At 47.8% G+C, this 22,186-nt stretch overlaps 1 protein-coding gene across 2 annotated transcripts in view; it reads right to left on the bottom strand.

Annotated features, from left to right (window-relative positions):
• FLNB (filamin B) overlaps positions 1-22,186 on the bottom strand; it is a 162,710-nt gene that overhangs the window by 8,781 nt on the left and 131,743 nt on the right. For both annotated transcript variants that reach the window (XM_049863255.1, XM_049863256.1), the window contains 11 exons: positions 21,583-21,711; positions 20,677-20,850; positions 19,511-19,669; positions 19,009-19,212; positions 17,842-17,994; positions 17,617-17,739; positions 10,695-10,961; positions 9,609-9,746; positions 8,077-8,192; positions 4,408-4,540; positions 1,523-1,699 (listed from right to left, as the gene is read on the bottom strand). In XM_049863255.1, coding sequence (XP_049719212.1) covers positions 1,523-1,699; positions 4,408-4,540; positions 8,077-8,192; positions 9,609-9,746; positions 10,695-10,961; positions 17,617-17,739; positions 17,842-17,994; positions 19,009-19,212; positions 19,511-19,669; positions 20,677-20,850; positions 21,583-21,711 — 1,773 coding nt within the window. The remainder of the gene's footprint in view (positions 1-1,522; positions 1,700-4,407; positions 4,541-8,076; positions 8,193-9,608; positions 9,747-10,694; positions 10,962-17,616; positions 17,740-17,841; positions 17,995-19,008; positions 19,213-19,510; positions 19,670-20,676; positions 20,851-21,582; positions 21,712-22,186) is intronic.

Below are 22,186 nucleotides of genomic sequence, written 5' to 3'. Positions count from 1 at the left end.
TATGAGTGCTACATGCAGCCACCAAAGGGGGGCGGGTCTGTATGTTTTGACCCAGAAGGATCTTCCAGGTAACAAGAGAAAAAAACCAAGTTGTACAACAATACGTGCAACAAGAGATTACTTCTGTAAAAGAAACGCAAAACTATGTGTCTGCCTGTTTATCTGAACCAACCAGGAATGAAGACAGACAACGAGGTGGACAGTTGGAAGGTGCTCCCCTGAGCTGCTAGCGGTGTTTACTGTTGGACCTGGGTGGGGGGAGGAGAAGGGAGAGGGGGAAGTAAGGAGATAGACTGAGTTTTATTTTATATACTTCCTTGCTGCCTGTAAGGAGCCCTGGTGGTGCAGTGGTTAAGTGCTCGGCTGCTAACTGAAACGTTAGTGGTTCGAACACACCAGCTGTTCTGTGCAGAAAGATGTGGCAGTCTGCTTCCTTACAGATTGGGAAATGCTATGGGGCAGTTCTACTCTGTCCTATAGAGTCACTAGGAGTCAGAATCGGCTCAACGGCAACAGGTTTGGTTTTAGGTTTTGTTGCCTGTATTTTTCACAACTAAACATGTGTCCCATCTCTGGCGAAGATTAAAAACAAATTGTAAGTGGTTCAAAAGCTTCAGCATTGTTTGACCGTTTGTCTTCCCCCTTCCTCCATTAGGGTCAGAGTGTAAGGGGGGAGTGGGCTGCGACAGGATTTGCTCCTACTTCTACATGCTTCAGGGAGCCCAGGGACCACAAACAGAAGAGAGGCAGCAGACCCTCCCGAGGCCCGTTACAGGCCTGTCAGCTCCATGGAGGCAGGAGCCGTCACACCTGAAGCCACACTTCCCGACTGTCAGCGTCTGTCCCTAAGGTCAAAGAGCTCGGTGAAGGAAGAAACTGGGCCAGGACACAGTGACAGGGTGTAATGGCACGGCCCTCAAGCCTTCACTCTGGATCAGTGACGGGTCAAACCACACCTCCCAGACGACCTTGGAGAGAGAGCCTCCAAAGTGTGCATGACTCCCATTTCCCTGAGGACAGCGTCTGTTAGGGATTCAACTGTGCTCCCAAAAATGCGTGTTGTAAATCCTAATCGCTATGCCTGTGGTTATAATCCCATTTGTGGAATAAGGGTTTCTTTGTTATGTTAATGAGGCAGGATTAGTGTAGGGTATGTCTTAAATCAGTCTCTTCTGAGATATAAAAGAGATTAAACAAGCAAGCCAGCGGAGCAGAGATGGGGCCGGTAGATGCCACACCCACACGTGGGTCACCAAGGAACCAACAGACAAGGACCTTCCCCCAGAGCCGACAGAAAAAAAGCCTTCCCCTGGAGCTGGCACCCTGAAATTGGACTTCTAGCCTCCTAGACTGAGAAAATAAATTTTGATTGTTAAAGCCCCCACTTGTGGTATTTTTGTTAGGGCAGCACCAGATAACCGAGACAGTGTCTAAAAGGCACCCTTGGGGCTTGGGGGTCTCCATTTGGCTTTTTCCCCGGCGCCAGATAAGCTGAAGACCAGAGACAGAGGTGACATGTTACCTGTGGTGCCCCCTTCAAGCCCTGCACCGTAGGCGGACACCAGGGCAGGGTTCCCCGCTTGTCCAGGCTCCCCGACGCGCACTTTGAAGGGACTTCCAACCACGTGGCTCCCATTGAACTTGACGTCAATCATGTGGACTCCATTCTCGTGGGGGATGAAGCGAACAGCGTACTTATCTAGAGAGTGAGCAAAGCCACAGGGTAAAACTGGGCAAATGGACAGCTCCGAGTTAGGCGAGGACCAAGAGCAGGTGGCCACCCTGAGATGGCAAACGTTACACTGTGAACAGGACAACAGACCCACTGGAAGCCTGCCCAGTGCCCAACACATTGGATTCCAAAACTAAATGGGCCTATTTGAGTTTCCCTAGTCATTCCTTTGGGAAAACACACCCAAATCTCAGTTCTATGTTTAACATTTTGTGGCTACCCAGGACTGCTTACCCCTCTAACCCTGCCTACCCCTGTAACCCTGCCTTATAAGAATGCGTCCTTCCTTTATAAAAAGCTCACTTCTTGCAAAGTCTCTCTACTTGGCTACCTGAAGGGGAAAAAAATGGTTCCAACTGGCATGAATGCTTCTTAATGAGGCTCAAAGCTAGCAACTGCTCCACGGGGCAACGACTGGCTTAGTGTTTTGCCGTGCGTTTGGGTCACAACATGTGGCAGGATAACCCATTGACTAGAACAAGCACCTAGAATACCCATCCATCACGTACCTTCTGAACAATCCTCCCTCCTGGAAGCCCTCCCCTCTGCTTACAGCTAGCCTGTTCTCTCCTCCTACCTCTCTGGTCACTTTCTCACTTCTCCCTGGCCCCTTGTACCCTTCATCCCCTCCAGAATCTGTGTTCTCCAAAGCTCCACTCTGACCCTCTGCTCTTTCTCCTCTGGGGCTCTCCACTAGAGGTGAACTTCTATACGGAGTCGCCAAGCCCATACCCCTCAGCACTGTACCTCCCCGCAGCAGTCACCCCGTGGGTATTCCTCTCTTAAAGCCACTATGCTTTAGGGGAAGCTGACCTCACTCCCGAGTCCAGGAGTGGCCTCTGATTGGATCAAATTCATCAGAAAAATCCCTCCTTCCCTGCCCCTAAGTCAATCAGCACACGGCATTTCCTTAGTAACAGGACGTGACTCCCAAGTCCCAGCTCAGTGACAGGGGAGGGGTGGTTTGCTAGAGACTTCTGGGAAAGGAGCCTCTCAGACTTCTGAGAAAGCATCCTGAGGAGAGGATGTCTCTCCCGATTGGTGTGGAGATGGGAAGTCTGGGGCTGCTGCAGCCATCTTACCACCAAGAGGAAGGTTAGTCTCAGAATGAGGCCCATAAAGCAAAGGAACAGGGATATTTGGGGTCTTGAAGGGCTAAATCAAATCACTGTTGAAGCCTGCCTTGGATCCTGAATTTTCTACTTATTTGAATAATGGAGCCCTTTATTGTCTAAGACTGTTGGAGTTGGGGGGCCTGTAATTGGCAAACCACAGTGTCCTGGTGATCTCAGTACTTCTAGACTCCCAAATATTGCTTTGGGGCCGAGGACCCCAAACCTCACTGGTTGCCGATCTCAATGTCAAAGCAATACATTATATATCCCTGCTTGGACATCTAGGTGGCACTTCAAAATTACAAAATAACATAGTCAACTCTTCAAAGCCCTGACCACCCCTTGCCCACCCTCTGGCTGGCTGTCCCTAGTTCAGCTAACTGTATCATCGTCTTTCTGCTCAATCTCAAAGCCTCAGCCTTTCTGAATTCACACCCTCCTTCACCAAGTGCTATAGTTCTCTGGCCTCAACCCCCTCTCCATTTCCAGTGCTGCCAATTAAGTCTGTTTTCTCTGGACTGCTCTGGGAACATCAGCTCACCCCTGTGCCCTTCAGATACTCCAACACGTCCTCTATGATGTGGCCAACTTAAGCCAAGGTCTGACCAGGGCACCACCCTCCATACTTGTTCCTCCTAAGGCTTTCCACTGCCCTTTCTGCCCAGTGGGAGAAAGACGTCTAAATGGTAATACAGGCCCCAGATTCTCCCCTCACTGTACATAGACCTGGGTACACAGCAGCTGTTCAACAAGGGCACTGATCACAGGGCTCCTCCTCATGCATCAACGAATGACATGCACATTCATGTCACCTCCTCTTAGAAGCCCTCCTGACCACATTGAGGCAGAACAGTTTTTCTCTCCTCTTCTCAGTAGCCACAGTATTTGGCTGTCAATTCTCCAGCATACTCGGTCATTACCTGGGGTCATCGCCGGTGTACTGGAGGTTTTGGGCCAGGTGCTCACTAGATTTTGAGCACCTCTATGAGGGCAGGAAATGTGTATTCCTCAGCTTTGACTTCCTGCCAAGTTTCTGGCACTTAATAAATGCTTACTGGCAAAATGGCTTCTTGAAAGCTGATTGATATTGGAGAATTCCATATACCAAGGCTCAGGGCAAGAAAAGTCTTATGCTATTAAGCCCTAGACACCCAGATACTCTTTCTAAAATTTTATAGATGAACACCTATCCTTTCCCTCAGCATAAAGTAAGGTCAAACGGTACTTACTCGGGTCATAAGGTCAACAATACAAGAAAAATCGGCAAGATTTTTTTAAACTAGGAGAGAAAACCAAGGTGAATGTCATGTGAAAGGAACTGGGAAACTAAGAAAATAAAGCGATATTTTTTTAAAGGAAAAAAAAGCATTATATATTATATCTCAAAGGGTCACCCCTGCAAATGTTTATACCCTAATTTATAAACAATGTCTGGCTGCAGTAAGGGAACTCGGAGGCTGACTGGCAGTGATGAGTCTGACCAGTCCCCGTTGGGGTGCACACACACAGACCTGCTGGGAAGGGCCAGAGCTGTGGCCCGCACACTGAGCCCCGGCTTACCTGGCTCCAGCTGGGACACGTGGCACTCCTCCACGGCACCAGAGGGGCTGTGGACCTTGGCATCAATCTTGCCTTTTGCCCCATTCAGCCTGATAGCAAAGGAGGCTGGCTGGTTAACCTTTAATCCCGATTCCTGAGAATTCAATACATCAGACAGGTTAAGGCCAACCCTCGGCGTTCCTGCTCAGTGGCACCCAAGACCCGACCCGAAACTCGGGGTGACAGTTTTCATGCAAACAGACCCAGAATGCTTTTCCACATAACATCTGGCAACAGAAGAGCAGGCGGGTGATGAGCACATCTCTAGCATTAGATACAAAAAAGCCAAGACATGCAGCACGGTCTGGTACCCCCAACCACCTTGAGTCAGGCGGTGTGGGTACAAGAGGTGGGTCCTGGGGTTGGAGACTTGAGACATCACGGTTGATAGGGCTGTAGTCTCAGCAACCCAAGCAAGAGAGACCAGAAAACCCGTATCTTCTAGGCCTCCAAAATAAGGGGTCCTCTAAAAGGGGCCAGGTAGATGACAAAACCTTGCACTCATTCACATAAACAAAGTTTTATATCATTGTTGCTTTTTATCTCCAGGACCGGAAAGGGGAGAAGTTTTAATAAAACTGTGAAAGTATCCAAATGCAATGGAGGCAGTACTGTAGTCAGTTAAGAGTCAGCTGGACCTGGATTTACCATCAGTTCCTGGCTATATGACCAAGTTGTTTAATCTTTTTTGAGTCTCAGTTTTCTCATCTGTAAAAATGGGTACAACAGCAGAATCTACCTCAGCACTGCTGTGACAGTGACATGAGATTATGCCTGTAAACCACCCAGCACACAGAGCCTGGCCCTTACACAGCAAGGCTCCAAAACTCCAGCTTATCGTTAAACAGTAATGACCATTTACAAGTTCTCTGTACCCCAAAGGAAGGAACGAGAGAAGGAGAGATTTTGCTCTTTATTGGATCAGCTTCACTCTCCACGCTTGGTCTTAGAGACTACATCCCTTTCTGGGGTGCGAGGAGGAGATGAGAATTTCGAACGGCCAATCCTGAGTGGCAAAGCTTTACAAGCCAGCACTTTTGACTTAAATTTGGCTGGACAGCCAGTCCTGACCAGCGTTCTAAAGCAGTAGGACTCCCACTTCAATGTGCAGACAAATCAGCTGGGTTCGTGTAGAATGCAGGTGCTAATTCAGCGGGTCTGGGATTGGATTCCACGTTTCTAATAAGTTTCCAGGTGATGGTGAGGCTGCTGGCCCAAGGAAAGTATTTTAATAAGTAAAACACACCACTGAAGTTGTGCTGTCTAATTTGGTAGTAACTAGCCATATGTTAGATTTCTGGTGGCACAGCAGTTAAGAGCTCGGCTGCTAACCAAAAGGTCAGCAGTTTGGATCCACAAGCCACTCCTTGGAAACCCTATGGGGCAGTTCTACTCTGTCCTACAGGGTCACTATGAGTCGGAATCGACTCGACAGCTATGGGTTTTAGCCATATGTGGCTAAGTATTTTTAAATTAAAATTAAACACAAAGAGAAATTCAGTCCCTTAGTCACAGTGGCCACATTTCAAGTGCTCAATAGCCACGGGTGGCTACTAACTACCATGATGGACAGTGGAGCTATGGAACATTTCCAACATTCTAGAAACATTCTATTGGACATCACTAATTTAGAGGTTATAGACTAGGAAGGGAAACTCTGGTGGTGTAGTGGTTAAGAACTACAGCTGCTAATCAAAAGGTCGGCAGTTCGAATCCACCAGACACTCCTTGGAAACTCTATGGGGCAGTTCTACTCTGTCCTATAGGGTCGCTATGAGTCAGAATTGACTCGATGGCAACGGGTTTGGTTTTTTTGGTTAGACTAGGAAGGGAGGTCAGAACACAGAATTAAGGTGTCTTTGACTGATAGATCACCCCGATCTCACTCCCTGCCCCCATAAAGTGCTGATAGTCTCCAACTTTCTTTTAAAAAAGTCCTAAAAGCAAGGCAAAGCAATTCATGCTGCTCTTTTGTAACTGGCACCAGGTGCTGTCATGCAGGCCTCCAATAAATGTCTGATGAATAATTTACGTATCACTGAGCATCAAATGACCCAGGAAGAACAGGCACGAGGCTGACACACATGTCCCTCCTGCCGGAGCAGGCTACCAATGCTCCATATACAGCCTGCCGTGTACTTATTCAAACATTTATGACCAAACTGTGATGAGAGGGCTGACTCTCAGAAATTTTCTCAAGAGGATTCCTCACCAGCTCCCTTCAGACAGAACCGTTTCTGTTACCTGAATCCACTTGCTGCTAAATCCTCAAGAGGGAGATAACCGCCTCGGAAGATTCCAAAGAAATCTTCGAGATGCAGGAAGGAAGCCCCCTGCCCTCAGTGAACACTAGGTTTATCTCCCTCCCTAGGTTTTAGTTACGTTGGCAACAAAAGAAACTTCTGTTAAGAAGCTTTTAAATGAAACACAAGAAAAACATCTGTGCCACGGAGACCAGTTAGTACCCCTGGAGCTCCCAGGATGAGACCTCTTCAATTTGGGGACCATGATCCTGCCGTGGGTTCCACTTTGATCCCTGACCTACCAACGGATGTGAGGAACAAGTGGTACCCCACTCCCCTCAGAGTAAGGCTAGAATTTTACATGTAAACCAAGTGTGCGGAACTAGGTCCAGGAGCACCAATCCTGAGACAAGACTGGGTTTGAAACCATTATTTTCAAGAACCAGGGAGCAGCTGTAGGGTATTTAGAAATCCCTTCAACCAGAAATCACATTCTGGGATTCAGGTGTTATTCGGCTACTGAATTGCTAGTCTCGATTCAGACACCTAATTATTCTTCAGTGTACTGAGCAAAGACCTAAAGGCGTCCTCAACTGTTGCTTAGTTTGGCTGAAGGCTCTAATAATAACTTGAATTAAATGGCCTGTTTAAGACAGGGAGAAAAGTGACATTTCCTAGCACCCCAATAAGTTGGATTATCCCACCATTTGCCACAATGTCAGGTTGGGGATCGAGGAGGCCATGGTAAAAGGCACAGGTTCTGGAACCAGAGAGATTGCGCTCTGCCTCATATTTGCTGGTTCCCTTATAGCCACAACCTCCCTGCACCTCAGTTTGCTCATCTTTAAAATGGGCTCAAGAGAATCTACTCACCAAGATGTTGTGAAGATTTAATGAGGTAACACTGATGAAGCTCTTAGCCCAGTTACTCTCAGCACACTTACTATAAATAAATCATCACAGTAAAAGAAACCGTAATTCACTTTCTTGAGGAAAAGGACGCCAACAACAGCAGGCTAAACCTCACTGGTCTGTTAGTTTTGTGTCTGTTTGGTTTTGAAAGCCCCCCTTATCCCTTAACCAATTATTAACAAGCCTCCTTTGTGTCCCTTAAATAAATACTTAAAAATAAACTTGTCCCCAAACACTGAGATGCTCTTTTGCTGACTGTGGCTCTGTTTCGGCTTGCTCTAATAGTCCTCTGCCCTCCCTAAGTGTCTGGGGAGTTGGCTCTGCCAGGAGAAAGCTCCCCTACAACTGGCAACATCTGTGCTCAAGTGTGAAGGGGGCCCTGGGCACTAAAGCAGGAATTGAAGTGGCCTCAGGGGTCCAGGGGTCTCACTGGTCGGCCTGTGGCCACGGAGATGGATGCTTCCTTGTGTCTCACCTGAAGGCTCATAACAGTGAGGCGGCGGGCATCATCAGAAGGCGCAATGACGGGCACCAGGTAGGGGCTCTCAGGAATGTGCTCATCGTTGAACTTGATAGACACCTCGTAGTTACCTGTGGGGGCAGGAATGTCCTATCATTTCAGAGATCCCAGAAAGGTAGACCTCAAGTGGACCCTTCCTTCTCACCTAGGGCTAAAATGCCTTCACAGAGACCCTGCCCTCCACCCATCACCCTCTGCTATAAACTGAACGGTATCCCCCACATATACATGTTGAGTTCCCGGTTCTTGTCCTGTGGATGTAGTCCTGCTTGGAAATGGGGTTTTTCTTGTGTTGTGTCGATGAGGCACATCTGTGTAGGGTGCACCCTAAACCCAATCACTTTTGAGTTACAGAAAGACCAGAATAGACTCAGAGACACACGGAGGAAGACAGATGCCATACGAAGACTGTCTCCAAGCCAGGGAATGTCAAGGAACCAGGGAACACCCAGGGATGTGGACAGGAGAGGATCACAGCTGAGACCTTGATGTGAACTTCTAGCCTCTAGAACCAGGAGAAAATAAGCATCTGTTCTTTCAAGTCACCAGCTTGTGTTATTTGTGTTAAGGCTGTACTAGGACACCCGCTGTGCATGGAGCCACACCCCCTGGTCATGGCCAATAGATTGAAGGGCAGGGATTCTTAACCTGGGTCTGCAGGGACCCCACAGGGTCTGTGTATAGAACTCAGGGGCTCCCTGGACTTGAACGGGGAAAAATGACATCCTAATTTTCACTAACCTCTAACTGAAACTTAGCATGTCCTTCCATTAGAAATGTTGACAAGACACCACAGCACATTAGAAGTACCTGTGACTCTATCACCAATAGAACCACAGATATTTTTATATCACTTCACAGTTCTTAGATACCTTGACCCATCATTTATACTCATCACCACTTTGAAATTGGGGTACTTCACAGATGGTACTCTGATCTTATGATTTAATGTGTTCATGAAGAGGCATACGTATTGCCATATCATATATTTATTTGTTCTTTTAGTAGTTTGATAACTATATTTTAATATAATTTATTTCTTTTATAATCTGATGTATTTTATTGCAAAATGTTACTCTGAGAGTGGCCCCCATAGGCTTCCCAGATGCCAGGAGGGTCCGTACGCATAAGGCAAAGAACCCCCCTTCTAGGACTCTCAGATGCTGAGACCTCTGTTCTAGGCAGCCCCAACCAGCCCTGAGCAGTGATGGGCAGAGAGAGGCTGGTCAGTGGAAAGAATGAAGCAGTTGAATGAAAGCACAAAGCAGAGAGACAAACAGAGAAGGACAAACAAGGAGACGAGCATAGGAATTCCTGCCCCTTTGAGGCCTGGCTGTGTTTCCTGCAACTGGACTTCTAGGGGGCTTCCCACATGCCCATGCAAATAAGCTCCTCATTTACTCAGCTAGCTTCATGGGTTTCTGTTCCATGACACCTAACTATCCCTCAACAAGGAAAATGTCCTTAGTTGGCTCTTGAGTACATACCAGGCTCTTGGGCAATATAAGACACACCACATGATCCGTTTTTATGGTCATCGAACGTAATCTCGGCCTTGCTGGGGCCCTCAACAGCGATGGACAGGCCCCCGGCGCCTGCTTCCCGGGTCCAGATGCTGAACTCGGCTGAAAGCAAGCAAACACATGGGTAGTGACCGAGCCCAGTATGGACTCCTGTCCCTTCTTGTTAAACCTGCAGTGCTGGGTTTAGTTTGTTGCCAACCCCTTCCTCTTTCCCTAAACCCAAGCAGGACTCAAGCAAGGACCATCACTGAGATTTCCTAAGTACCACCAGTGAGTCCGTGGTACAGCTGGTGCCCTTCTGATACATCCAAACCAAGCCAGAAGAAGATGAGAATGTTCAGTATTTTCCACAGATCTTCCCACCAGCAACCACCCTGGAAGGAACCCTTATGATTGGTTTTGTAGAATTCTAGCATGTTCCACAGAATATGCGCCCTGCAAGATCTCTGCAAACAGCTTTATTACTCTGCTCCCTCTTAGAGACTCACAACGACACTAATAAACTACAGGCTCCGAGAAGGCCTGATTAAGAAACTGTTTGTCTTTGGGCAAGCTAGCGACCCCCAACTTTTCAAAAAGAATGCCCCTTAACACCACCTGTGGCGGTTAATTTTATGTGTCAACTTGGCTAGGCCGCGTGGCACCCAGTTGACTCTAAGTCACCTCTGGGTGGGCCTGATCCAATCAGTCAAAGGCCTTAAGAGCAATAACGGAGGCTTCTGAGAAGAAAAGGATTCTGCCTCAAGACTGTAACATAGATATCCTGCTGGCGTTTCCAGCCCACTTGGCCTATGGATTTTGGACTTGTCAGCCTCCACAATTGCATGAGCCAATTTCTTAAAATAAACCTCTCACTCTTCTCCCCGCTGCCGGCCCCGGCTACATATATCCAGTTGGCTGTTTCTCTGGAGAACCCTGACTAATACACCACCCATGAGAATCACACACAAGACGTCTCCTCTTTAGAACACAGTGAAGGACACAGGGTGCTCACACAGCCCAGGCTCAGCCCTTACTCTTCTCAAGTACGAGCCCCACTTGAACGCTCACCTGGCACTCCCGCTTCTCCCCTCTCCAGGCCGGGGCCTCCTGCCCGCACCTTGTGGGCACCCCCCTCGCCGAGCGGCCCCACAGTGAACTGGAAGGGACTGCCCGTGACGTGCTGACCGCAGTACTTGACGCTGACCGTGTGAACGCCCATTTCCTGGGGCACAAACCGGACGCAGTGTGAGTTCTTCCCCACGGGCACAATCTCTGCCTCAGTCACGCGGCCTGAGGGGCTGGTGACGTGGGCCGACATGTCACTGCTGTCAATTTCTGAAAGGGGGCAGGAGGTAGGGGGAAAAGAGAGGAGAGTCAGGACAGCAGCTTGAGTAGGGCAGAACACGTGGGGCAAGCAGCCGAAGGCAAGGTGGGCACTGCCCAGTGGGTGTGGGCTGTCTGGGCTTCCCCTGTTCAAGCTGGATGCCTCCCGACCCCTCGAGCCCCTGAGCTGCTGTGGTCAGCGTGGAGCGAGCAGAGCCCTATGGGCACCCAATGCAGAGAGCATTCCTGGGGCATTGATACTTCCTTGCCCCACTAAGTATTTTTACAGGCTTCGCAGCTGGAGCTGAGTTAATCCCACAGGGTAGCTTTAAACTACAGCCCGAGCTGACTGCTACAGAGTGTAAAACAAAAATGCAGCAGCTCAGATATTTCTAGCCCAAAGGTAACACCTGGACATCTCTCATGCTGATAGAGGCTCGTTCCATAGGTAGGCAAGGATAGAACATCAGGAGCTGTCATCCCTTACTGCCAAGAAGCTTTGGTGTTTCTTTTGAGCAACAAGACAAAATGCACTTAGAGAAAAAGGTGAACACACATCAGCTCCAATGGCAAAGGGAAACCATGCATGAGCAAAGCTTTCAGCAAACTGAAGATCAGAGGCTACACGCTCAGAGAAGCAATGCCTCCAGTCACTACACGAGAAAGCAGACCACAACTGCTCCACTCAAGGTGTGGGTGTCATGCTCTCAACTGTGCCTACACTGATGAGGTGCAGACAGGCGCACTGCATGCTGGGTAATGAAGCAATGACGTCACCTACAGCCAGTATGAAACTGCACCCTCCAGCCCTACAGAAAGTAGGTTGAGCAGTTCATAACTTTGGGCCCTGAGGACAGAGAAAGGAAAGGTGGTTAAGGAGTGGGTCACCCCACAGGGCCTGGGGCTCTGAGGATGGCTGGTGAGCTCCCCTCTATTCTAGCTGATGAGAGAAGAAGGATCACCTGGGTAATGAGAGGGAAAGTGAGTCTCATCAAGCGTCATCTGGTACCTTATGAAACAGATGCAAAAATCCTCGACAAAATACTAGTGAACAGAATCCAACAGCATATTAAAAGAGTTATACACCGTGACCAAGTGGGATTTATCCCAGGAATGCAGGGATGGTTCAACATTAGAAAATCAATCAACATAATACACTGCATCAATAGAACAAAGGAAAAGAACCACATGATCGTCTCCTCCATGGATATAGAAAAAGCATTTGATAAAATCAATACCCTTTCTTGATGAAAACCCTAAAGAAGATTGGAATAGAGGGGAAATTTCTCAATATGATCCAGGGCATATATGAAAAGTCATCAGCCAACGTTACACTTAACCGAGAAAGACTGAGAGCTTTCCCCTTGAAATTGGGAACAAGACAAGGTACCCGCTCTCACCACTTCTATTCAATATTGTATTAGAAGTCCTAGCCAGAGCAGTAAGACAATAAATAAATAAATAAAAGGTACCTAGATTGGAAAAGAAGATGTACGATTATCTCTATTCGCATATGATACAATCTTATATATAGAAAATCCCAAAGAGTCCACAAGAAAACTCCTAGAGCTAATAGAGGAATTTAGCAAAGTTGCAGAGTATAAGGTCAACAAATGAAAATCAGCTGGGTTTCTACACACCACCAGTGAGAAATCTAAAAGGGAAATTTGGGAAACAACTCCATTTACAGTAGCATCTCAGAGAATAAAATACCTAGGAATAAATCTAACTAGGGATGTGAAGGGCTTATACAATGAAAACTATAAAACACAGCTGAAAGAGATTAAAGAAGACTGAAATAAATGGAAAGATGTTCCATGTTTATGGGCTGGAAGACTTAATATTGTTAAGTTGTCAATACTACCCAAAGCCATCTATAGATTCAACATAATCTCAATCAAAATACTAACAGCCTTCTGTACAGAAACAGAAAAACAAATCCTCAACTTTATATGGAATGGCAAGTGGCCCCAGATAGCTAAAACAGTGCTGAAAGAAAAGAACAAAGTAAGAGGACTAACACTTACTGATTTTAAAACATACTATACAGCTACAGTAATCAAAATAGTCTGGTACTGGTATAACAATAGACACACAGAGCAATGGAACAGAATTGAGAGTCCAGAAATAAACCCACACATCTATGGTTAACTGATTTTTGACAGGGTGCAAAGTCCATTCAATGGAAGAAAACAGAGTCTCTTCAATAAATGATGCTGGGAAAACTGGAGTTCCACATGCAGAAAAATGAAACAGGATCCATGCATCACACCATACACAAAAACAAATTCCAAATGGATTAAAAACCTAAAGGTGCAAACCAAAACCATAAAATTCTTAGAAGAACAAGCAGGGGCAACGGTCTCAGGCCTAGCTTTCAACAATAGATTACTTAATAACAAAAGCGTAAACAGCAAAAGACAAAATAAATGGGACCTCATAAAAATTAAGAATTTTTGTTCACCAAGACTTCACCAAAAAAGTGAAAAGACAGGCTAGGAGAATATCTTTGGAAACCATATATCTTTCAAAAATCTAATAACCAAAATATATAGAAAACTTTGACAACAACAAAAAACAACCCAGTCATAAAACGGGCAAAGGACTTGAATAAACATTTCACCAAAGAGGACATTCAAATGGTCACCAAACACATGAAAAGATGTTCAGCATCATTAATCAGAAAGATGCAAATCAAAACTACAATGAGATACCATTTCACTCCCACTAGGATGGCTAAGATAAAAAAAAAAAACAGAAAATAACAAATGTTGGCGAGGATGCGAGGAAATTACAATACTTATCCATTGCTGATGGGAATGCAAAATGGTACAGCCATTGTGGAAAACAGTATGTTGATTCCTCAAAAAGGTAAAAATGGAACTACCGTATGACCCAGCAATTCTACTCTTAAGAATATATGCAAAAGACTTGAAAGTAGAGACTCTAAAAGAGACCCCAATGTTCACTGCAGCACTGTTCACAATAGCCAAAAGGTGGAAGACAACCTAAATGTCCATCGCCAGATGAATAGATAAACAAAATGTGGTACATACATACAGTGGAATACTACTCAGCTAGTAGGCGAAAAATGAAGTCTTGAAACATGCTACAGTGTGGAAGGAGCTTGAAGACATTATGCTGAAACAGAAGGACAAATATTGTATGACCTCACTTATATAAAAAGACAAGAAAAGAGAAATGTATAGAGACCAACATTTATTAGTGGTTGCCAGAGGAAGGGGGAAAGGGGAATTAACGGTGATGGAAAAATTGCTTTGTTTAAGGGTAGGGTTGCATAGCCGATTATGGTAACTGCTGTCAATAATTTGTACACTGGTAAAAAGTGGAACTGGTAAAAGTTGTGTGATAGATATATTTACAACAACAAACAAAAAGAGTAGCTACAAAGGCTGCTTATGTACAACCAAACACTTCATGGGACTTGGATCCTTGGTTTGGAGCTCTAGGGTCATGGTTTCATGGGACATCCCAGTTTATTGGCCTAATAATGTGTTTAGTGCTTCTGTTCTCCCTCCTAGTTTGTTGTGTAGTACCTGGGGTCTTAAAAGCTTGCAAGTGACCATCCAAGGCACAGCAACTGGTCTCTATTCACCTGGAGCAATGGAGGATGAAGGAGAGTCAGGAATAGGAGAAGGATATGGAATGTGTGGCTAACTGCCTCCATGAACAATTGCCTCCTTTGCCATGAGACCAAAAGAATTGGATGGTACCATTACTGAACGTTTTGATCAAAGATTCCATAGAAGAATCCTGATCAAAACGGAGAAAATTAAGAACAGGATTTCAAATTTTTATGGGTTCCAGACTTCCGATAGTCATGGAGACTGGGTGAAGCCCTGAAACTATTGCCGTGTGATAATCTTTAAACCTTACACCAAAAATATCTCCTGAAGTCATCTTACTACCAAACAACAATTTAGCTTAACTAGTAAAAAAGGTCTGCCTTGAGCATTATGTTCTTTTAAGAACCATCTCTATGGGATCAAATTGACAACAGCAACTAGAAAGATCAGATAGGAACCTTAGGGGGCAGTGAGTTTATGTTAATGGGGGAGAACAACTCAGAAAAGGAGGGTGCGAATGGTTGCACAACTCAAAGAATGTGGTTAATATCACTAAATTGTACACGTAGAAACTGTTGAATTCGTGTATATTTCGCTGTGTACATACTCAACAACAAAACAATAAATAAAATTAAAACAAACAAACAAAGAGTCAGCTGGTACCAACAACTGAAAAGAGTAACAAACTGGTCAAGACGCAGGAAAAGACTTAAAAGAAGGGCTGTTGTTGATAGTTTCTGCCAAGTCGGCCTTGACTCACAGCCACACCACGTACAACAGAATGAAACCCTGCCCAGTCATTGTATCGCACAATATTCTGTTTCGATCTACAGAGTTTTCACTGGCTAATTTTCAGAATAACCAGCCCTTTTTCCCTAATCTGTCTTAGTCTGGAAGCTCCACTGAAACCTATCTGGTATTTGAAATATGGTGGCATAGCCTCCAGCATCACGGCGACATGCAAACCACCATAGTCCAACAAAGATGCTCACCAGTTCCTCAAGAAACAAACAGGCGAAGGGAACAGAAGAGAGAGTTCGCAAAATAAAAAAGTAAAGCAAACGAAAATACGGTCCAAGTCATTAGTAAGCTGAGAAATGGAACTGGATGCCATATTTTTCCATCAGACTGGCCAAAGTGAGCACAAAAGCCAGTGCCCAGGGCTGGTGAGGGATGTACGGAAATGGGCACTGACACTTTCTGGAGGGTTGTCTGCCAAGGCATCTGAAATGGATTGGCCCAGCAATCCAGTTCCTGGGTATCCATGCCGCCGTGACAGCCTGAGCACGCGATGGCCACTGTCCCAGCTGCACTGATTACAGGCGTTGGGGGCTGAAATGAGTGTACCTAGAAGGAGACGGTCCAATGAAGCACGGTCATCTGGACGTGAAGAAGAATATCATATAGGTATAAAAAGATGATGTGCAAGTACAGGCAATTCTCATTACCGCAGACTTGCCTACTCACTAACACTCATATGCAACTCCCAGGTCAATACCTACAGCACTTCTGTGGTCGTCTGCAGACGTGCACGAATGGCAAAAAACTTGAGTTGCTGGTACGCGCATTCCCAGCTGAGGCTGAAGCTAGGCTGGTTCAGAGTCCACAGGGACTTTATAGAACACATAATTGCTGCTAGCTTCCAGGAGTCAGTTCCAGACTCCTGGTGACCCACACACAAAGGGGCTGGACTGTTGTAATCCATAGGGTTTTCAGTGGCTGATGTTTTGGAAATAGATTATCAGGCCTTTCATCATAGTCTGTATTCATCTGGAAGCTGCTGAAAGCTGTTCGGCAGCACAGCAACACACAAACCTCCACAACAGGCGGATGGGTGTTGGCCACGCATTAGGTCCACTGGCCAAGAATCAAACCTGGGTCTCCAACGTGGGAGGCAAGAGCTCTACCACTGAACTACCCTGACTCCTTAGAGAGCATAAGTACCATGAATAACGAGAATCAACTGTATACTTTTTGGCATGGAACGATGCCTACAATATAGAGGGTGAGAAGTGGTACAGTGTGTAGATTGTGATTGATCGATGGAAACTGAGCGTTCGTGTCTCTGCGGGTGTTGGTTTGCGGAGCCCAGATCTATGCCTCAAACATGAACAGTCATTGCCCTAGATGGCAGGATACACGGTGGCACTTACTTTCTCCATTTTTGAGCACACAGACTCTATGATTACAAGCACCAATATGGCCCTTTGTAAGTGATTCCATTCCCCTAAGACAGCAATGGGGCTTCTACCGCACTCAACACGTGGCCGAGGTTGACATGCCTACCCTGGAAAAACCCGGCAGATGGAACGGAAAGGCATAGTGCATAGAGCTGCTGCACACCATGTAGGAGAAACAGCCCCTTTCCAGGACATCGCGACGTGGGCTTCATCTGAGGATGATACAGATTCTCCTTCTCCGCAGAATGTGCATAATTTCTCAACATGTGCCAACTTCTGGGCAGAGGAGCCCCAAAGCCTTCGCTGACACAGTGCTTCCTCTTTTGGAGGATTCTCTATGGAAAGAGCCACTCTGCAGACAGACTATGGCCTGTGACTGCTGCTCATTTAGTGCCATGAGGAGCAATTCGTAGCCAAAGGGCTAGCTGTGGTCCACCCAGCCTGGCAGCACAGCTTGTTCTAATTTTACGATGGAAGGGGATGAATGGAAATACCTGAAGGCTGCCTCTGGGTTGCTACTTCCTACATACTTCCAGACACCGACACCAGCAGGGCCAACTGTCTCACTGATACCGTTCTATTTGACAGATTGTAAACCTAAAATTGAGAATCCCATCTATTTTCCCCCCATGTGACAAAACAAAGCTGTTTTCATCTGGAAAAAGAAAAACTTAGCATGTAAACAGATTTATTTGCCTTGAATGGGCACCTGTGCCAAAAAAAAAAGGTAATAAAATAAAAAATAACGCTAAAAAAAAGAAAAAGATCACACACAGCTGACTTAGATACTCTGTCTGGACCCATGCCTGGAGTTGGTTTCCCAATGGTGGCCACTGCCCTGACCCATTCCCAAGGGCCAGTGCCCCAGGCTGCCCTGACCTGTGAGCCCCTCCTGCCCACCTGGGATTTTCAGGTTCAGGTCACAGATGCTCCCGACAGTGGCCACAGACGGGGCCCGACTTGTGCGGGTGATGCTCTCCTTGACTCTTCCCTCCCCGCTGATCTTCACGGTAAATGGGCTCCCTGCAAGAAGTGAGAAGGCCCTCGTGAGCGGGCCAGAGGCTGTGGCATGATAGTGACAGAAAACCCTAGCATCAGACAGGAAGGAGAGGGGACTACACATACCGGGCACATGCTCGTCAGCAAATTTGGTGGAGACAATGTAGACCCCGGGCACAGTAGGGAAGTAGGAGACCTTGCAGGTGCCGTCCTCCAGGTCCTCTGTTTGGATGTCCACTTTGCTGGGGCCTTCCACTGCCAAGGATATGCCGCCGTAACCTGCAACACAGCAGCCATGGGGAAGGAGAGCTCGATGGATGCAGAAAGCACAGCTGGCCCCTGGAGGTGAAACTGCTATTTCCAGACAGCAGAAAGAAATGGCAGCCCCTGCTGCACAGCCCCGGGGAAGAAGGCTCTGAGACGTCCTAGAGTGAAACAACCGGCTGAACGTGGCTTTGACGCTAGCAGAACCCTCGTCTCAAGGAGATATACTACTATCCCACGGAGTGAGTGTCCTGCAGAGCCCATGGAAAAGACACTGCCCACCTGCCTCCAAGAAGAGCATCCACTGCCTCGGGGCTTTACTGCTAGCCACAGGCCTGGTCATCTGAATTTTTAAAGAGCCTCCAGCTGCCTCTGATGTCCAGCCAGAGAACCACTAAGTCAGCTGCTCTGAAGGTATACAGCATCAAGAATCAACAGGGAACATCTACCCATTAGGAGCAGGAACTCTCCAGCCGTCTCTCTTGGGAACATGACTATGTCTACAATTCACAAATGTAGCAGTCACTCAGAAGACAGATGATGAAGACACGGGGGTGGCACACTTAGGAGAGTCCCAGCCTAACTCAAACCACCTCCGAGCGAGAACACACACAGATTCCTCATTTCCACGAAAGCACTGCTCAACTGAACACAACGCCGGCCAGCTGGCCTGACATTCTTTGCTTTGGGATGAGTCCAGGAGACCCTGGGAAACTGAAAGCAATGGTGGGAGGGAGTATGGATAAGAAAACAGGGATCTGAGAGTGACTGTGGCCAGGGGTTCAAACACCAGACGCAGATGGGACCGATGACCCTTGTGAGCCTCAGTTTATCCATCAATAAAACAGAGTAATATCTACTTCACCAGCTGTCAGGAGGCTTAAATAACAATGCAAGTGTAAGGATCTACAACTTGGAAGATGCTCAGAAAGAAAAGGTGCCAGTAGAATGAGAAGATAAAGCAGCCTGACCAAAAAGCAGCAGTTTCCTCCAGCTCTGGGCCTGTCCCCTGGGACCACTTCCACAGACCTGCATCCCTCGTGTCCACAATGAAGTCAGACATCTCGAAAGTCCGGCCTTCTGACAGGCCTCGGCCGTAGACTTTGGCTCTGCGGGCATCACCAATCTCCGACTGGACCACCACGATAGACACAGGGCTGTTGGCCACATGGTTGCCGTTCTTCTTGATGCTGACCAGGTGTTCGCCTACCTCCCGAGGGATGAAGGAGATGCCTGGACCAGAGCAGAGATCGGAGGTTTGTAAGGGTGGAAGGGGTGGAAGAGACGAGTGGGAGGGAGACACACTCCCAAAAATGGAAACATGACTTCCTTTGTGACTTTCCAGCAACCCAGAGTGTCCAGAGCTCTGGTCAACATCATGGAGCAGAAATGCACTTGGACTTTTGTCATGCGTGTGACCCAGCAGGTTTATCACATCACACACCCCGATGAGCTATATTCCCTATGACAGGACTGCAGGACTCCCCATCCTCCCACCCAAGCTGTCCCGGCCCCAGCCCAGAAGGCTCACCGATATGGTTGTTGGGCAGCCTCTTGAGGAGACAGGGCTCGTCACGGCCAGACGGGGCCTTGATGCTGGCCGTCAGGGTGCTGAGGTCGGTCTCACTAATATCAAGCAGGAAGTCGGCTGCAGAGCCCAACTTCACCTGGGAGCAGCGCCTGCTGTCATCTGGGAACAGCCCCCCACAGCTCACGTTACATGTTGCTCACCCTCACGCCACATGCCACTTTAACAGGTAAGATGTAATTACCCAGCGTTAAGTGAAAAACTGTGCCTTGGACAATAAGCAAACCTAACCAACTTCTGTCTGGTTATGGGGAGAGGCAGAGCTGAGAGGACTGAGGACCTGTGCTCAAGTGGCACAAGGCCCTCCCACCTGCCTGCCACCCTCTTGGGCAGTTCTCGGGTAAACGCTCATCACGTTCCACATGGAACTGTCGGCTGCTTCACAGACAGGTCTCAGAGCAGGAGCCTTGTCTTGTGACTCCACTGAGGGCCTGAGCCAGAACACAGCAAGTAGAACAGAAGTTAGGAGGATGGGCTTTAGAATCAGATAACCCAGCTCTGGATCCCAGATTGCCCACACGTGAACTTGGCTAAGCCATGCCTTCTTCAAGCCTCACTTTCCCCATCTGTAAAATGGACAGCAGGAAGTCTATGTGGCAGTGCTGTTCGTCCTTGAGTTCATTTACTTATTCAATACGTAGCACTTGAACCCCTCTATCTGAGGGCTACCATTTGAACGCTGGCGGCACACTGGCACAAAATAGTACCAACACCACTACCAGCTGCCGTCAGCTCTGACTCATGGCAACCCCATGTGTGTCAGGGTAGAACTGTGCTCCATAGAGTTTTCAATGGCTGCAATCTTACAGACTTACAATCTCAAGGACTTCCTCCAGAGTCGCTGCTGGGTGGACTGAACCGCCAGCCTTTTGGTTGGTGGTCGAGCACAAACCGTTTGTACCACCCAGGCACCCGGCACACTATGAGCACCTTCCAAAGGGTAGCTCTTGTTTTTTCCTGATCACTTGCTAACAGAGGAGTCCCGCTTCCTCCTCAAGGAATCCCCACGCAGTCTGACCTGAGTCAGACGCCCAGCTGCTGACCCAGGTTGGGCAGGGACAGGCTTTGGGGTGCCGCCATACCCACCCCTGGAAGCCCCCAGGCCCCACCTGTGATCTTGGCTGTGAAGGGGCTGCCCGGGATGTGCTTGTCGTTGTACTTGACCAGGATGCTGTAGTCGCCTGGCAGAGTGGGCAGGTAGGTCACCGTGCACGTCCCATCTTTGTTGTCAATGCAGCTGATTTCGGCCTTTGAGGGCCCCTCAATAGCCAGGTCCAGACCCCCTGGGAGTGGGACCAGGGAGGGAGGGGTTAGGGAGAGATAGCATCCTTGTTTCACAGCGACAGCAACTTATCTGGGGTACCCCTGAGGCTGGGACAACTGACTGACATGCCACGTGAGCTGTGGGAAAGGGGCTGTGTCATCAGAACAAAGCCACTTGCAAGGTAAAACGCCCATTGGGAAGACACCCCAGTGTCTGAATTCCTCCCTGCAAGTAACCCTTTAAGTCCTCTCCACTCTTAGGGACATGTGAGAAGATAAACGGATGGAACTCTGCATGCTGATCATATACAGGAGGATCTCAGACAGGTGGTCAGCATCGGCCAGGCACCAGGTGCCATCAGGGAAATCCAATGACAACCATAAAGTTAGAACTCTCCATGAACACGAGGGGTACAGAGCTATATCTAGGATAGACCTCTAACCAACTCGTGAGGGCATCTGGGTAGATGTACATGGGTAAAAAGAACAAAACCAAGACCATCATCAGCCCCAAACACTTAAGTGTCAGGCCAGTCACCCAAAACATTTCACAGCATGTGATTTCACTCAGGACAAGAAGGACTTCAGAGGTCTCTGCTTTGGATGGAAGACAGAAGCAGGGACAAAGTCACACGTGAGAAAAGGTAAAACAAACACTGTCATGCAACAGTCTCGCTTTTAAAAGCCGCCCCAGAATTGCGTTCACTTTGCTTTCCAAATGGAAGCATACAAACCCACACACCACGCCGTACCTTCTCCCGCGTCCTCGGTGACGATGGTGAAGGTGGCGGTTTTGTTGGCCACACCATACACCAGGCCTGGGCCGTAAGCAGACACGCTCCCACTGTTGGGGTAGTTGACGTAGAACTGGAGCGGGCTCTCTTGGGTTTGCAAAGGACACAGACAAAACCGTGAGTCGTGAGAGGCGAACACAGACCATGGGCAATGGCATCTTAACATTTACCTATCGGTAGGTGGGCTTGGAGCCTCCTACCCAAAGGACCTAGAGGGCTGTGGAGCCCCCATCCCAGGCACCCGAGGGGTCTGCTCAGTGCTGCTCCTTCAATCGTTACATAAGAAAGGCAATCCTGAGTCTGCTCCAGACTAGGGCAGTGGGGCAGAGGCAGGGGAATCCAGCTGAGCTTGACAAATGCGGAGGAAACACCTGCACCATGTGGAGAATGACCGGCTCGTACTACTAGAGGGTGCGTGATGGGAAGGCCTTTTAGAAACCCATCTGCCTGCACCTTTCAAAAGGTAAGGCCCTATGACCTAGGGATCCCATCACTAGGAGTCCATCCTACAGGAGTGCTTCCTCTCACCCACCCCATTTCCAGCCCTATGCAAGGGCTTTCA

Source organism: Elephas maximus, chromosome 20 (genome assembly GCF_024166365.1).
Source record: "Elephas maximus indicus isolate mEleMax1 chromosome 20, mEleMax1 primary haplotype, whole genome shotgun sequence".
NCBI classification, from domain to species: Eukaryota; Metazoa; Chordata; class Mammalia; order Proboscidea; family Elephantidae; genus Elephas; species Elephas maximus.
This window is presented reverse-complemented; position numbering and strand designations above follow the sequence as displayed.